The sequence below is a fragment of the Panulirus ornatus genome, chromosome 51 (assembly GCF_036320965.1).
Source record: "Panulirus ornatus isolate Po-2019 chromosome 51, ASM3632096v1, whole genome shotgun sequence".
Taxonomy (NCBI): Eukaryota; Metazoa; Arthropoda; class Malacostraca; order Decapoda; family Palinuridae; genus Panulirus; species Panulirus ornatus.
This window is the reverse complement of record NC_092274.1, coordinates 9,359,943-9,378,320: the sequence shown is the minus strand read 5'-3', so window position 1 is coordinate 9,378,320 and position 18,378 is coordinate 9,359,943. Positions and strand designations below refer to the sequence as shown.

Genomic DNA, 18,378 nt, shown 5'->3' with positions numbered 1-18,378 from the left:
TGTCCATGGTATAGGGGTTCACCCACTGTGTTCATGGTACATGGGTTCGCCCACTGTGTCCATGGTATAGGGGTTCACCCACTGTGTCCATGGTATAGGGGTTCACCCATGATGTCCATGGTATAGGGGTTCACCCATGATGTCCATGGTATAGGGGTTCACCCACTGTGTCCATGGTATACGGGTTCACCCACTGTGTCCATGGTATAGGGGTTCACCCACTGTGTCCATGGTATAGGGGTTCACCAACTGTGTCCATGGTATAGGGGTTCACCCACTGTGTTCATGGTATAGGGGTTCACCAACTGTGTCCATGGTATAGGGGTTCACCCACTGTGTCCATGGTATAGGGGTTCACCCACTGTGTTCATGGTACATGGGTTCGCTCACTGTGTTCATGGTACATGAGTTCGCCCACTGTGTTCATGGTACATGGGTTCGCCCACTGTGTTCATGGTACATGGGTTCGCTCACTGTGTTCATGGTACATGGGTTCGCCCACTGTGTTCATGGTACATGGGTTCGCTCACTGTGTTCATGGTACATGGGTTCGCCCACTGTGTTCATGGTACATGGGTTCGCCCACTGTGTTCATGGTACATGGGTTCGCTCACTGTGTTCATGGTACATGGGTTCGCCCACTGTGTTCATGGTACATGGGTTCGCTCACTGTGTTCATGGTACATGGGTTCGCCCACTGTGTTCATGGTACATGGGTTCGCCCACTGTGTTCATGGTACATGGGTTCGCTCACTGTGTTCATGGTACATGAGTTCGCCCACTGTGTTCATGGTACATGGGTTCGCTCACTGTGTTCATGGTACATGGGTTCGCCCACTGTGTTCATGGTACATGGGTTCGCTCACTGTGTTCATGGTACATGGGTTCGCCCACTGTGCCCATGGTATAGGGGTTCACCCACTGTGTCCATGGTATAGGGGTTCACCCACTGTGTCCATGGCATAGGGGTTCACCCACTGTGTTCATGGTACATGGGTTCGCCCACTGTGTTCATGGTACATGGGTTCGCCCACTGACTTCCGTTCTTTTACAAAGAAAACGTGACAAACATGTCTAATGATTCTTACGGAGAAGGTTGCAGTTATGGAGGGGTCGGCCCGACATGGATCAGGTGAGAACAATGTTAGGAAGACATATTAGATCTAGCCAGGCAGGTAGGTTGATTCTGGTGGTACAGAAGGGAAGACCATTGTCAAGCCTGGTGACTCAGGTCATCATCAGTGTGACTCAGGTCATCATCAGTATGACTCAGGTCATCGCTGACTTCCTTAATTAAGTCAGGATAAGTTAATACGTCCTGGGCCTGGGCGGCTCCCGTGTGGACACTAATACAAAACTAATAATATTGCCAATGAGCTTTTACCATTACCTCTTATGACAATGTTCACGAGGAAGTGGCGCCATAACTTGAAATTTAATTGTATGTTAAGTGGTATAATGTCATCCCTTACATTAGGTGTAATTGTATGTAAGTGGTATAATGTCATCCCTTACATTAGGTGTAATTGTATGTAAGTGGTATAATGTCATCCCTTACATTAGGTGTAATTGTATGTAAGTGGTATAATGTCATCCCTTACATTAGGTGTAATTGTATGTAAGTGGTATAATGTCATCCCTTACATTAGGTGTAATTGTATGTAAGTGGTATAATGTCATCCCTTACATTAGGTGTAATTGTATGTAAGTGGTATAATGTCATCCCTTACATTAGGTGTAATTGTATGTAAGTGGTATAATGTCATCCCTTACATTAAGTGTAATTTTCTTCGTTTGCTTGACAACAACGACTTTCGTTACTGTCCAGTAAATTACATTAACGAAGAACGGCCAATTTATCCTTTCTAATAACTTGAAAATATCAGATATAAGTAAGAAAAATAATTATCAAAAATTATATGGATTTTAGGGGTAAATATTGGCTTTTTCAGATGCTTTCAGACGAAACAAAATGAAATCAAGCTTTTGAGCGATACAAACGAACGTTCATGTAAACAAAGTCGTGGTGAAACAGAAGTTACTTCACATCATTATTATTATCATCCTTCGTTATAGATCATCACATTACGAGGTGTATGTCATATAGCGTCTGAAGATGAGTGATTATGGAAGAAATGATCAATAATTTGTCATGATATTCCTATCTTGACGTAGAAGCCCTGCCAGCTCTCCCGGCCCAGGTAACCTATGATGACCCCGGTAACATGGAGCTGTGACCTCTGTACTGGAAAATGATATAAATGAATCGTACCAGTTTATAGTTGCTTATGATGGACACTTAACCAGGATGTTTTTCTATACTTGATGGTAATAAAATCGTACTGAATCACCTATTGATCCCCCCCCCCACCACCCCTTACATCCTCTTATTTTCTCTCTTGTTTTCTTTCAGTACAGTTTCTTATTTTCCCTAAACTTTCCTCTCAGTTTTCCTCCAAAATCTTCATTTATTCTATCTCAGTTTTTCTCTATCAGTCTTCTATTCTTGTTTCTACCTTTACTAAACTGTCAATGGTACATTCCTTTCGAGCAAACTACCATACGCCGTTTTCTTTTCTTCCACATCATTTAAAATCTTGTCTATCCACCAAATTATTCCACTTTTGTTTTTATAACTCGCGACCTTTTATCCAACTACCAGTTCTATGACCCTAACAGTCTTTTTAAACATTTTCAAGACCTTATTCACACGTGATTGCATCTCTACATTTACTGAACTTTGATCTTTTATCTTCACTTTCTTTCACAGTTCTTGTGTTCTTTCTGATCCATCCTCTCCTTCCCAACACTTTAACCTCTCCATTATAGTTAAATTATACCCATTTTCCCTGTCCCTCATGACCCTACCTCAAAGGAGTTGGATGATTACGAAAGATTGTTTAAAAAATGGTTAGTAAAGCAAAATCTCACGTTGTGACTTCATTTCTTACAATAGCAACAAAGATTTCACAAGAGGAAAACGAAGATATCAAACCAGTAAAAGTGGTGTCTCTGACCTAGACTTTTATCGTTATTTATAATACACCGGCAGCACAGTATTCATGGTATCTTCAGCACTTCATCTACCCAAAGTCAGCTCACTGACAGCAAGTTGCCTCCCATTTACCATATTCATTTCAATCATTCTATCTAATGCCTGCCTTTTGCCCTCCTGAAAATTCAGATCTTTCATCCTGAAAACCCATAATTTGTTGGTGAAATCATTTGAAATTCAGTGAACTTTTGTCACAGTTATGAATTATGTTATTAATACAACATAGGATTGGGGTGTATTAAACCTTTTAGGGTCTTTGGTCAAGTATCTCTTCCACTAACTCGGTGTCTGGAGTCTCAGATTCTTGTTCAGGTGTTTCATGCTTGCCACAAACTTGTTTACATGTTTTTGATAAAAGCGTTCTTACAGATATGCAGATGCAATTTTTTTTCAAAGGGATCTGAAAACTTAATGTAAAATTTAATTTGAATTGATGCTTATATGAGCAAGTGAGGACTTTTATTCATCTGTTCCTGGAGCTACCTCACTAATGTGGGAAATGGCAAAGAAGTGAGAAAAAAAGAAACTCGAGAAATTAGTGCCAGTATTTCTGTGTGAAATCAGTCATGAAAAATCAAAATGTTGTCCACTCTTTTTTCAAAAAAAAGAGTAGATAACATTTTTATTTATGCACATTGAGAAATTTATAGTTTTTTATACATAACTGTGACATGTATGAAAGCCAGCAATACATGATAAAGCCAACATGTAAAGTTCATGAAAACCCCAAAATAGTAAAATTTAATCATACATTAAATGCTCAGAAATACCACATGAAAGTTCATACAGTCATCATTAACTAAAGGATATCATTAAGGTATTCAGTTCAAGTTTTTTCTTTTTTCCTGTGAGACACCTTAAATTGTATATTTGAATGGACTGCACTAAGGTGAACAAGTAATTTTTCCCCGACATGTTTTCACATAGATTTACATTGATAGATATATACCTAATCACAATACACATTTTATTTTGGGAATTGATTTACATTGCATATATTAGAAATACGACACACACACACACACACACACACACACACACACACACACATTTTCTGTGTAGCCTTACTCTTAGAAAACCTTAATTTTTACTTAAATGTATAATGAAGCAATTTTCTCATGTCATAATTGATGAAAATATTTTTTTATTACTAAAATTCAGAATAAGCAGTATTACAACAGTGATTTTTGTAAAACTAACTATATTTTATTCATTGTGAGTTTTACTTGGAGAGAAGTGTGAGCTTGCATAATATACAGTTTTTGTGATGATATGTGTGGGTGGCTAAAGCTTATATTTTTTCCAGCCTTTTTGGAAGAATGGTAGAGACATCTATGGATTGATCAACAAAATTTTAACTTTTTTTTTGTTCCATGAACTGATATAGGTGGACCTTATAGTATTGTTACACTGAATATGAATCTACTTTTAAAACTTTTCTATCAGACATTGTTTTCAAATGACAGAGCAATTAAATTTTACAATGAGTATATATATTACTCATTCATTAATAAGGCTGATATTACACTTAAAAACATTAACTCTGAAATGTAGAAGTGTATGATTTTTGGCTATATTTGGCCTCAGGAACATCCCTGCTTAGTGTCCAGCAGTAATCTGCCAAGATAGAAGGGCTCTTTCCTTGGTATGGCTTTTCCATGTCCAAAATGTCATGGTGAATTCTTTCGTCAAGTTCATCACTGACTGCCCCAAGATTTTCTGGTAAAAAGTTTAAGTGTGAGTCCAAAGAAGTATATTTTTAGACTCATATTGCACCCCTCGTGTAAGCCATAGAACTCAGGCTGTTTACAATCATTATGGTCTAAACATGAACACATTGATAAAATGTGAGAATTATCAACTCCAAGGTTGATAATGGTTATCTGTACTGCATCCTTATAGGAGAAGGCCTAACAGATGCATGGGGAGGTAGTTTTGGTGGATTATCCAAGGCCTTGGTTGGAGTCACAAAGGAGGTCCCAGGGGCCTTATTTTTACCATGGGGAAAAACAAATGTGACTGGATTATCCATAGTTTAAAGGCTCATCTCGTCCCTTCTCAATGGCAACAAAGGAACAGTGGTCTCTCCCCTGTATGCTCTGGGAGTCAAATGTGAGTGCTGTTGATGAATATCAATAGATCTTTTACATCGTGCACACTTCCCATGCATTTCTCACGTGTCGTAGAAGGCGACTAAAGGGGACGGGAGCGGGGGGCTAGAAACTCTCCCCTCCTTGTATTTTAACTTTCTAAAAGGGGAAACAGAAGGAGTGCGTGGGGAGTGCTCATCCTCCTCAAAGGCTCAGATTGGGGTGTCTAAATGTGTGTGGATGTAACCAAGATGAGAAAAAAGGAGAGATCTGGATGTTCTGGCTCTGAGTGAAACGAAGCTAAAGGGTAAAGGGGAAGAGTGGTTTGGAAATGTCTTGGGAGTAAAGTCAGGGGTTGGTGAGAGGACAAGAGCAAGTGAAGGAGTAGCACCACTCCTGAAACTGGAGTGGTGGGAGTATGTGATAGAGTGTAAGAAAGTAAACTGTAGATTGATATGGGTAAAACTGAAAGTGGATGGGGAGAGATGGGTGATAATTGGTGCATATATACCCGGGCATGAGAAGAAAGATCATGAGAGGCAAGTGTTTTGGGAGTAGCTGAGTGAGTGTGTTAGTAGTTTTGATGCACGAAACTGGGCTATAGAGATGGGTGATTTGAATGCAAAGGTGAGTAATGTGGCAGTTGAGGGAATAATTGGTGGGTGTACATAGGGTGTTCAGTATTGTAAATGGAAATGGTGAATAGCTTGTAGATTTGTGTGCTGAAAAAGGACTGGTGATTGGGAATACCTGGTTATAAAGAGAGATATACATAAGTATACGTATGTAAGTGGGAGAGATGGCCAGAGAGCGTTATTGGATTATATGTTAATTGATAGGCGCACGAAAGAGAGACTTTTGGATGTTAATGTGCTGAGAGGTGCAACTAGGGATGTCTGATCATTATCTTGTGGAGGTGAAGTTGAAGATTTGTAGAGGTTTTCAGAAAAGAAGAGTGAATGTTGGGGTGAAGAGAGTGGTGAGAGTAAGTGAGCTTGGGAAGGAGACTTGTGTGAGTAAGTACGAAGAGAGACTGAGTACAGAATGGAAAAAGGTGGGAACAAATGAAGTAAGAGGAGTGAGGGAGGAATGGGATGCATTTAGGGAAGCAATGATGGCTTGCACAAAAGATGCTTGTGGCATGAGAAGCGTGGGAGGTGGGTAGATTAGAAAGGGTAGTGAGTGGTGAGATGAAGAAGTGAGATTATTAGTAAAAGAGAAGAGAGAGGCATTTGGACAATTTTTGCAGGGAAATAATGCAAATGACTGGGAGATGAATAAAAGAAAGAGGCAGGAGGTCAAGAGAAAGGTGCAAGAGGTGAAAAAGAGGGCAAATGAGAATTGGAGTGAGAGAGTATCATTAGATTTTAGGGAGAATGAAAAGATGTTTTGGAGGGAGGTAAATAAAGTGCGTAAGACAAGGGAACAAATGGGAACATCAGTGAAGGGGGCTAATGGGGAGGTGATAAGTAGTGGTGATGTGAGAAGGAGATGGAGTGAATATTTTGAAGGTTTGTTGAATGTGTTTGATGATAGAGTGGCAGATATAGGGAGTTTTGGTCGAGGTGGTGTGCAAAGTGAGAGGGTTAGGGAGAATGATTTGGTAAACAGAGAAGAGTTAGTAAAAGCTTTGTGGAAGATGAAAGCCAGCAAGGCAGTGGGTTTGGATGGTATTACAGTGGAATTTATTAAGAAAGTGGATGAATGTGTTGTTGACTGATTGGTAAGGTTATTTAATGTATGTATGACTCATGATGAGGTGCCTGAGGACTGGCGGAATGCTTGCATAGTGCCATTGTACAAAGGCAAAGGGGATAAAGGTGTGTGCTCAAATTACAGAGGTATAAGTGTGATGAGTATTCCTGGTAAATTATATGGGAGGGTATTGATTGAGAGGGTGAAGGCATGTACAGAGCATCAGATTGGGAAAGAGCAGTGTGGCTTCAGAAGTGGTAGAGGATGTGTGGATTAGTTATAGATCTGGAGAATGCATAAGACAGAGTTGATAGAGAATATTCGGTGTGGGAGGCAAGTTGTTAGAAGCAGTGAAAAGTTTTTACCGAGGATGTAAGGCTTGTGTACGAGTAGGAAGAGAGGAAAGTGATTGGTTCTCGGTGAATGTCAGGTTTACAGCATGGGTGCGTGATATCTCCATGGTTGTTTAATTTGTATATGGATGGGGTTGTTGGGGAGGTGAATGCAAGAGTTTTGGAGAGAGGGGCAAGTATGCAGTCTGTTGTGGATGAGAGAGCTTGAGAAGTGAGTCGGTTGTTGTTCGCTGATGATACAGCGCTGGTGGCTGATTTGGGTGAGAAATTGCAGAAGCTGGTGACTGTGTTTGGTAAAGTGAGTGAAAGAAGAAAGCTGAGAGTAAATGTGAATAAGAGCAAGGCTATTAGGTACAGGAGGGTTGAGGGACAAGTCAATTGGGAGGTGGGTTTAGATGGAGAAAATCTGGAGGAAGTGAAGTGTTTTAGATATCTGGGCGTGGATTTGGCAGTGGATGGAACCATGGAAGCTGAAGTGAGTCATAGGGTGGTGGAGGGGGAAAGTTCTGGGAGTGTTGAAAAATGTGTGGAAGGTGAGAACATTATCTCGGAAAGCAAAAATGGGTATGTTTGAAAGAATAGTGGTTCCAACAATGTTATATGGTTGCGAGGTGTGGGCTATAGATAGAATTGTGCGGAGGAGGGTGGATGTGCTGGAAATGAGAAGTTTGAGGACAATATGTGATGTAAGGTGGTTTGACCGATTACGTAATGAAAGGGTAAGAGAGATGTGTGGTAATAAAAAGAGTGTGGTTGAGAGAGCAGAAGAGGGTGGTTTGAAATGGCTTGGTCACATGGAGAGAATGAGTGAGGAAAGATTGACAAAGAGGATATATGTGTCAGAGGTGGAGGGAACGAGAAGTGGGAGACCAATTTGGCAGTGGAAAGATGGAGTGAAAAAGATTTTGAGTGATTGGGGCCTGAATGTACAGGGGGGTGAAAGGCGTGCTGCCTTCATCCATTCCCATCACCACCCTGCCACACATGAAATGGCACCCCCCCCTCCCCCTGCATGCTCGAGGTTGCACTAGGAAAAGACAACAAAGGCCACATTCGTTCATACTCATTCTCTAGCTGTCATGTATGATGCACCAAAACCATGGCTCCCTTTCCACATCCAGGCCCCATAAAACTTTCCATGGTTTACCCCAGATGCTTCCATGCCCTGGTTCAACCCATTGACAGCATGCCAACCCCGGCATACTGCATCGTTCCAATTCACTCTATTCTTTGCAAGCCTTTCACCCTCCTGTATGTTCAGACCCTGATCGCTCAAAATCTTTTTCACTCCATCCTTCTACCTCCAATTTGGTCTCCCACTTCTCCTCATTCTTTCCACCTCTGACACATATATCCTCTTTGTCAATCTCTCCTCTCTCATTCTCTCCATGTGACCAAACCATTTCAGTACACCCTCTTATGCTCTCTCAACCACACTTTTTTTTCATTACCACACATCTCTGTTACCCTTTCATGACTTCCTCGATCAAACCACCTCAAACCATATATTGTCCTCAAACATCTCATTTCCAACATATCCACCCCCTCTGCACAACCCTATCTATCGCCCATGCCTCACAACCATATAACGTTGTTGGAACCATTATTCCTTGAAACATACCCATTTTTACTCTCCTAAATAACATTCTTGCCTTCCACTCATTCTTCAATGCTCCCAGAACCTTTGCCCCCTCCCACACCTTGTGACTCACTTCTGCTTCCATGGTTCCATCCGCTGCCAAATCCACTCCCAAATATCTAAAACACTTCACTTTCTCCAGTTTTTCTCTATTCAAACTTACCTCCCAATTTACTTGTCCCTCAACCCTACTGTACCTAATAGCGCTGTATCATCAGCGAACAACAACTGACTCACTTCCCAAACACTCTCATCCACAACAGGCTAAATACTTGCCCCTTCCTCCAAGACTCTTGCATTCACCTCCCAAACAATCCCATCCATGAACATATTAAACAACCATGGAGACATCACACACCCTTGCTGCAAACCGACAACTATCGGGAACCACTCATTTTCCTCTCTTCCTACTCGTACACATGCCTTACATCCTCGATAAAACCTTAACTTTTCACTGCCTCTAGCAACTTACCTCCCACACCATATACTCTTAATACCTTCCACAGAGCATCTCTATCAACTCTTATCATATGTCTTCTCCAGATCCATAAATGCTACATACAAATCCATCTGCTTTTTTAAGTATTTCTCACATGCATTCTTCAAATGAAACACCTGATCCACACATCCTCTACCAGTTCTGAAACCACACTGCTCCTCCTCAATCTGGTGCTCTGCACATGCCTTGACTCTCTCGATCAATACCCTCCCATATGATTTCCAGGAATACTCAACAAACTTATACCTCTGTAATTTGCCTTTGTACTGTGGCACCATACATGCATTCCGCCAATCCTCAGGCACTTCACCATGAACCATACATACATTGAATATCCTTACCAACCAGTAAACAACACAGTCACCCACTTTTTTAATAAATTCCACAGCACTACCATCCAAACCCGCCGCCTTGCCGGCTTTCATCTTCTGCAAAGCTTTCACTACCTCTTCTCTGTTTACCAAATCATTTTCCCTGACCCTCTCACTTCAAACACTTCCTAGACCAAAACACCCTGTATCTGCCACTCTGTCATCAAACACATTCAACAAACCTTCAAAATACTCACTCCATCTCCCTCTTACTTTACTACTACTTGTTATTACCTCCCCATTTGCCCCCTTCACCGATGTTCCCATTTGTTGTTTTGTCTTATGCACTTTATTTACCTCCTTCCAAAACCTCTTTTTATTTTCCCAAAAATTTAATGATACTATCTCACCCCAACTCTCATTTGCTCTTGCACCTTTCTCTTGACCTCTTGCCTCTTTCTTTCATACAACTCCCAGTCATTTGCACTATTTCCCTGCCCATAATCATCCCAATACCTCTCTCTTCTGTTTCACAAACAATCTTACTTCTTCATCCCACCACTCACTACTCTTTCTAATCTGCCCACCTCCCACCTTTCTCATGCCACAGGCATCTTTTGCACAAGCCATCACTGCTTCCCTAAATACATCCCATTTCTCCCTCATTTCCCTTACGTCATTTGATCTCACCTTTTTCCATTCTGCGCTCAATCTCTCTTAGTACTTCCTCACACAAGTTTCCTTTCCAAGCTCACTTACTCTCACCACCCCAACATTCTCTCTTCTTTTCTGAATTCCTCTACATATCTTCACCAATGCCTCCACAAGATAACGGTCAGACATCCCCCCAGTTGCCCCTCTCAGCACATTAACATCCAAAAGTCTCTCTTTTGTGTGCCTATCAATTAACACGTAATCCAATAACACTCTCTGGCCATCTCTCCTACTTACATACGTATACTTAAGTATATCTCTCTTTATAAACCAGGTATTCCCAATCTCTTGTCCTTTTTCAGCCCACAAATCTACGAGCTCTTCACCATTTCCATTTACAACACTTAACGCCCCAGTGTACACTAATTATACCTTCAACTGCCACATTACTCGCCTTTGCATTCAAATCACCCATCACTATAACCCAGTCTCGTGCATCAAAACTGCTAACACACTCACTCGGCTGCTCCCAAAACACTTGCCTCTCATGATCTTTCTTCTCATGACCAGGTGCAGAGGCACCAGATATCACCCATCTCTCTCCATCCACTTTCAGTTTAAGCCATATCACTATAGAGTTTACTCTCTGACACTCTATCACTTACTCCCACAACTCCTGCTTCAGGAGTATTGTTACTCCTTCCTTACTCCTTCCTTTGCTCTTGTCCTCTTACCAACCCCTGACTTAATCCTAAGAAATTCTCAAACCACTCATCCCGTTCACCCTTGAGCCTCCTTTCACTCAGAGTCAAAACATCCAGGTTCCTTTCCTCAAACATACTACCTATTTATCCTTTTTTCTCATCTTGGTACATCCACACACATTTAGACACCCCAATCTGAGTCTTCAAGGAGGATGAGCACTCCTTGCATGATTCCTTCTTTGTTCCCCCTTTTAGAAAGTTAAAGTACATGGAGGGGAGGGTTTCTAGCCCCTCACTCCCGTCCCCTTTAGTCGCCTTCTACGACACGCGGGGAGTGCGTAGGAAATATTCTTTCTCCCCTATCCCCAGGGATATGTATATTTATGTGTACATATATATGTATATGTAAGTATGTATGTATGTATGTATGCATGTATGTATGTATGTATGTATGTATGTATGTATGTATGTATGTATGCTCAAGGGTAAAGGGGAAGAGTGATTTGGGAATGTCTGGGGAGTAAAGTCAGGGGTTAGTGAGAGGACAAGAGCAATGGAAGGAGTAGCAATACTCCTGAAACAGGAGTTGTGGGAGTATGTGATAGAATGTAAGAAAGTAAATTCTCGATTAATATGGGTAAAACTGAAAGTTGATGGAGAGAGGTGGGTGATTATTGGTGCATATGCACCTGGGCATGAGAAGAAAGATCATGAGAGGCAAGTGTTTTGGGAGCAGCTGAATGAGTGTGTTCGTGGTTTTGATGCACGAGACCGGGTTATAGTGATGGGTGATTTGAATGCAAAGGTGAGTAATGTGGCAGTTGAGGGAATAATTGGTATACATGGGGTGTTCAGTGTTGTAAATGGAAATGGTGAAGAGCTTGTAGATTTATGTGCTGAAAAAGGACTGATGATTGGGAATACCTGGTTTAAAAAGCGAGATATACGTAAGTATACTTATGTAAGTAGGAGAGATGGCCAGAGAGCGTTATTGGATTACGTGTTAATTGACAGGCGTGCGAAAGAGAGACATTTGGATGTTAATGTGCTGAGAGGTGCAACTGGAGGGATGTCTGATCATTATCTTGTGGAGGCTAAGGTGAAGATTTGTATGGGTTTTCAGAAAAGAAGAGTGAATGTTGGGGTGAAGAGGGTGGTGAGAGTAAGTGAGCTTGGGAAGGAGACCTGTGTGAGGAAGTACCAGGAGAGACTGAGTACAGAATGGAAAAGGGTGAGAACAATGTAAGTAAGGGGAGTGGGGGAGGAATGGGATGTATTTAGGGAATCAGTGATGGATTGCGCAAAAGATGCTTGTGGCATGAGAAGAGTGGGAGGTGGGTTGATTAGAAAGGGTAGTGAGTGGTGGGATGAAGAAGTAAGAGTATTAGTGAAAGAGAAGAGAGAGGCATTTGGACGATTTTTGCAGGGAGAAAAATGCAATTGAGTGGGAGATGTATAAAAGAAAGAGACAGGAGGTCAAGAGAAAGGTGCAAGAGGTGAAAAAAAGGGCAAATGAGAGTTGGGGTGAGAGAGTATCATTAAATTTTAGGGAGAATAAAAAGATGTTCAGGAAGGAGGTAAATAAAGTGCGTAAGACAAGGGAGCAAATGGGAACTTCAGTGAAGGGCGCAAATGGGGAGGTGATAACAAGTAGTGGTGATGTGAGAAGGAGATGGAGTGAGTATTTTGAAGGTTTGTTGAATGTGTTTGATGATAGAGTGGCAGATATAGGGTGTTTTGGTCGAGGTGGTGTGCAAAGTGAGAGGGTTAGGGAAAATGATTTGGTAAACAGAGAAGAGGTAGTGAAAGCTTTGCGGAAGATGAAAGCCGGCAAGGCAGTAGGTTTGGATGGTATTGCAGTGGAATTTATTAAAAAAGGGGGTGACTGTATTGTTGACTGGTTGGTAAGGTTATTTAATGTATGTATGACTCATGGTGAGGTGCCTGAGGATTGGCGGAATGCGTGCATAGTGCCATTGTACAAAGGCAAAGGGGATAAGAGTGAGTGCTCAAATTACAGAGGTATAAGTTTGTTGAGTATTCCTGGGAGATAATAAGGGAGGGCATTGATTGAGAAGGGGAATGTATGTACAGAGCATCAGATTGGGGAAGGGCAGTGTGGTTTCAGAAGTGGTAGAGGATGTGTGGATCAGGTGTTTGCTTTGAAGAATGTATGTGAGAAATACTTAGAAAAGCAAATGGATTTGTATGTAGCATTTATGGATCTGGAGAAGGCATATGATAGAGTTGATAGAGATGCTCTGTGGAAGGTATTAAGAATATATGGTGTGGGAGGAAAGTTGTTAGAAGCAGTGAAAAGTTTTTATCGAGGATGTAAGGCATGTGTACGTGTAGGAAGAGAGGAAAGTGATTGGTTCTCAGTGAATGTAGGTTTGCAGCAGGGGTGTGTGATGTCTCCATGGTTGTTTAATTTGTTTATGGATGGGGTTGTTAGGGAGGTAAATGCAAGAGTTTTGGAAAGAGGGGCAAGTATGAAGTCTGTTGGGGATGAGAGAGCTTGGGAAGTGAGTCAGTTGTTGTTCGCTGATGATACAGCGCTGGTGGCTGATTCATGTGAGAAACTGCAGAAGCTGGTGACTGAGTTTGGTAAAGTGTGTGGAAGAAGAAAGTTAAGAGTAAATGTGAATAAGAGCAAGGTTATTAGGTACAGTAGGGTTGAGGAGTCAATTGGGAGGTGAGTTTGAATGGAGAAAAACTGGAGGAAGTGAAGTGTTTTAGATATCTGGGTGTGGATCTGGCAGCGGATGGAACCATGGAAGCGGAAGTGGATCATAGGGTGGGGTAGGGGGCGAAAATTCTGGGGGCCTTGAAGAATGTGTGGAAGTCGAGAACATTATCTCGGAAAGCAAAAATGGGTATGTTTGAAGGAATAGTGGTTCCAACAATGTTGTATGGTTGCGAGGCGTGGGCTATGGATAGAGTTGTGCGCAGGAGGATGGATGTGCTGGAAATGAGATGTTTGAGGACAATGTGTGGTGTGAGGTGGTTTGATCGAGTGAGTAACGTAAGGGTAAGAGAGATGTGTGGAAATAAAAAGAGCGTGGTTGAGAGAGCAGAAGAGGGTGTTTTGAAGTGGTTTGGGCACATGGAGAGAATGAGTGAGGAAAGATTGACCAAGAGGATATATGTGTCGGAGGTGGAGGGAACGAGGAGAAGAGGGAGACCAAGTTGGAGGTGGAAAGATGGAGTGAAAAAGATTTTGTGTGATCGGGGCCTGAACATGCAGGAGGGTGAAAGGAGGGCAAGGAATAGAGTGAATTGGAGCGATGTGGTATACCGGGGTTGACGTGCTGTCAGTGGATTGAATCAAGGCATGTGAAGCGTCTGGGGTAAACCATGGAAAGCTGTGTAGGTATGTATATTTGCGTGTGTGGACGTATGTATATACATGTGTATGGGGGTGGGTTGGGCCATTTCTTTCGTCTGTTTCCTTGCGCTACCTTGCAAACGCGGGAGACAGCGACAGAGTATAATAAAATAAATAAAAGATATGTATGTATATGTACATGTATGTGCGGGAAATGGAGATCGAGTATCATGATGATAATTATGATAATAATAATAATGATAATGATGATAATGATAATAGTGATCATGATAATGATAATAGTAATGATAATACTTGATCATTTTCCACATTAACAAGGTAGTGCAAGGAAGCAGATGAAGAAAGAACCATCCTCTCACATACACATATATATATACACATACATAAACATACATGCATATATACATATATGCACACACATACATATACATATGCATTCACATGCATATACATATATACACATGTACATATTCATACTTGTTTGCCTTTATACATTCCCATTGCCACCCCACCCTACAGGAAACAGCATTACCATCCCCTGCTTCAGTGAGGTAACGCTAGGAAACTTACAAAGAAAGGCCACATCCACTCACATCCATTCTCTAGCTGTCGTGATTCATGTGAACCACAGCTTCCTATCCACATCTAGGCCCCACATCCATTCCATGGTTTACCTCGGATGTTTCACATGCCCTGGTTCTGTCCATTAATGGCATGCCGACCCCAGTATACCATATTGTTCCAATTCACTCTGTTCCATGCATGCATTTCACCCTCCTGTATGCTCAAGCCCTGATCTCTCACAATCTTTTTCACTTCATCGTTCCACCTCCAGTTTCATCCCCTGCTTTTCCTTGTTCCCTCTACATCTGACACATATATCCTCTTTGTCAGTCTTTCCTCACTCATTCTCTCCTAATGTCCAAACCATTTGATACACCCTTAATTAGGTCTTAATTAAGTCATTTAGTTGCCTGTGCCTCCTCAACTACCACAAAAAGAAATGTCTCAGACACTAGCCTAGTAAAGGAGAAAAACTGTGGCTGAGGCTCTTATGCTTACCCAGTTGTGGCTAAAGCTTAGACAATAAAGATGCAAAATGTGAGACTGTAAAGCATATGTTACATATCCTTGACTTTTTCAGATACTTAACCTTTCAGCATATACTTTCTGTCTCATGAAAGTTTTGATTTTCAGCCTTTGCAGATGGTTTATATGATGGATATTTGCTTGTTGTAAGTAATATTAATGGCAGTAGGAATACATGATGAGAAACCAGTGCTGTGTGGGAAATAGATGGCTGAGAGTAATCTCCTGTACCTACTGATTAATACTTACAACAGCAGCAGTCCCGAGGTATTCTGATAACTGACATCTTGCTGTAATTTTATTCAAGCTGTTTACAAAGCTTGTTATAATCACTTTATTCAAGCTGTGTACAAAGCTTGCTATAATCAATTTATTCAAGCTGTGCACAGAGCTTGTTATAATCACTTAACTCAAGCTGTGCACAAAGCACATCCAAAGCACAAGCTGTTTACAAAGCTTGTTATAATCTTTTTATTCAATCTATGTACAAAGTTTGCTATAATTGATTTATTCAAGCTGTGTACAAAGCTTGATATAATCACTTAATTCAAGCTATGTACAAAGCTTGCCATCATCACTTTATTCAAGCTGTTTACAAAGCTTGTTTTAACCACTTCATTCAAGCTGTGTACAAAGCTTGCTGTAATCACTTTATTCAAGCTGTGCACAAAGCTTGCTATAATCACTTTATTCAAGCTGAGTACAAAGCTTGCTATAATCACTTTATTCAAGCTGTGTACAAAGATAAGAAAAAACAATTTAATCTATTTCAGTGCTCAGCAGGGATGTCTAATGTCCATGGTAGTCTTAGATACACACATGGCTTTCATGTGTTGCAAAAGTACCTTATATCAGTCCTATGGGATCATATGATTATATTATTTTCTGTTAACATTATGACAAAGCTTGATAACACTGGTGTTTAATTTTCATTTCTTGCAAAACATTATTGGCATTTCATTTTGTATTGATTTCCTGGTTGTGATGTTATTTGATGATTTTTTTTCCCCAGAGGCAGATATGAAGAGATTTGTTATAGATTATATTCGACAACAATCAAAGCTTAAGAAATGCCTGCCCAGAAAGGTGTGTTCTTATGTAAGAACTTTCTGTACAACACCTCAAAAGTTGAATGACGTAAACCCAAAACCAAAGATTAAACTTGATTATGATTACTTGTGTGACCCAGAAAATGCACATTTTATAGATAGATTAATTAAGAGTAGAAAAAATTTGGGAGATATTTGGAAAGTACTAGAAATACATAAGCAGTTGAAATCCATCACTTCAGCTTCACAAGAATATGAAACATTACAAATAGAGTTAGAAAGGGAAGCTCTCAAGATTCCAAATAAAGCAAGTCCTCATCTCTGGGAGTATGGAGAAGATCCCAAGATTTTAGAATATGTCAATCCCAAGCCTAAGTTCAATTTCAGACCCAGAGAATTCAGTGAACTTGGACAAATGTTGGACATCCTTCGAACAGAAAATCTGGGAAATTTAACTGGATCTCGCAGCTACTATTTCAAAGGACCTTTAGCTGAGCTTGAGCAAGCTCTGACAAGGTAAGGCATTTTTCAATTTATTTTAACTAGATTTTACTTGCTATCTGTATTGCATGAAATATTTTGAAATAATTCTTGAACAATGGGAGCCCCATATTACCTCTATAACTTACATAGTTTCTCCTATTCAAATGGTCTTCCACTTGCTTTCTGTTTATCTTTGCCACTTTAATAGAGTGTTACCAGAATGTAGTCTAGTGCATTTTTCTCTCTTATGAAGAGGTATGATGTTTTATCTCACACACTACTTCCAATATGTTCTTAAACAACTTATCAGATGGATTGTCAGATATTTCTTAATTCTCCATGAATACAGATGTTCAGAAATCATTTGGATCATTTGCCTTATGTGGATCTATATCCTTTTAGAGCCTTTTTATATCATGACTGTAAACTTGCCTCCCATGAATCTAGTGAAAATCTAAACTTCTGAAAACACAGAGGCTGTAATCTCTGTGGTACAGACTGAGGCTGTGATCTCTGTGGTACAGACTGAGGCCATAATCTCTGTGGTACAGACTGTGGCTGTGATTTCTGTGGTACAGACTGAGGCTGTGATCTCTGTTCTATAGACTGAGGCTGTGATCTGTTGCATAGACTGAGGCTGTAATTTCTTTGCCACAGACTGAGGTTGTAATCTCTGTGCCACAGACTGAGGCTTGTTTCTGTTCTACAGACTGGCTGTAATCTCTGTGCCACAGGCAGGAGAGTTATGTTACTCTTCGAAAATCCTGGAAGGCGTAATTCCTAGTCTCGGCTTGAAAATAGTTCCCTCCTGTCATGGAAGACTCTTAAGATATTAAGATGCAATAGTGCAATAAGAGAAAATTATGTAAGCATCCATTGGCCAAAATTTTGGATACATGGCCATCAGCCATTTGGAATACGATGAATTGCTTTATATCTGTCTTATCTGTATGTCTAATGCCTGTTCGTTTTGGGGAGTAATTTTTTATTTTTGTCGTTGTTGTGCCTAATACATTGTGCATTCCTACCCATCCTGTAGGTGGTGACACAAAAGATGATACAGAGTGCACAAATGGTCCAGGGACTTGGCTTCAATGATTGAGATACATCATAGGTAACAAAGGGAGAAAATGTTTTACATGGTTTGGGCAACTTAATGAATGATTTGGTAATTTGCACGATAAGTGAAGTTTCTACAATTGAACAACATTGATTGGATTACGTATCATGATGAATAAGAAAAGAACCATTTGAAATAGGCAGAGTTATGATACTTTTCAAGTATCCAAGGTAGAACATTATTATGGATGAAAATGTTTGGCAAGTATCAGCTCTAAACTCACTGATTTTATAACAGCCAAGCACATAATGTTTAATGATGTGGGAATTACTTTGTTGGCAAAGTTTA

At 40.7% G+C, this 18,378-nt stretch overlaps 1 protein-coding gene across 3 annotated transcripts in view; it reads left to right on the top strand.

Annotated features, from left to right (window-relative positions):
• Window positions 1-1,988: 1,988 nt before the first annotated feature.
• The window catches only part of SerRS-m (Seryl-tRNA synthetase, mitochondrial), an 86,552-nt gene continuing 70,162 nt past the window's right edge, over window positions 1,989-18,378 (top strand). The window contains exons 1-3 of one of the 3 annotated variants that reach the window (XM_071692007.1): window positions 1,999-2,201; window positions 15,547-15,705; window positions 16,451-17,003. In XM_071692007.1, coding sequence (XP_071548108.1) covers window positions 16,459-17,003 — 545 coding nt within the window. In that variant the 5' untranslated portion in view covers window positions 1,999-2,201; window positions 15,547-15,705; window positions 16,451-16,458. Of the gene's footprint in view, window positions 2,202-15,546; window positions 15,706-16,450; window positions 17,004-18,378 lie in introns of all 3 variants that reach the window. The other 2 variants (XM_071692006.1, XM_071692008.1) reach the window with 2 other exon arrangements.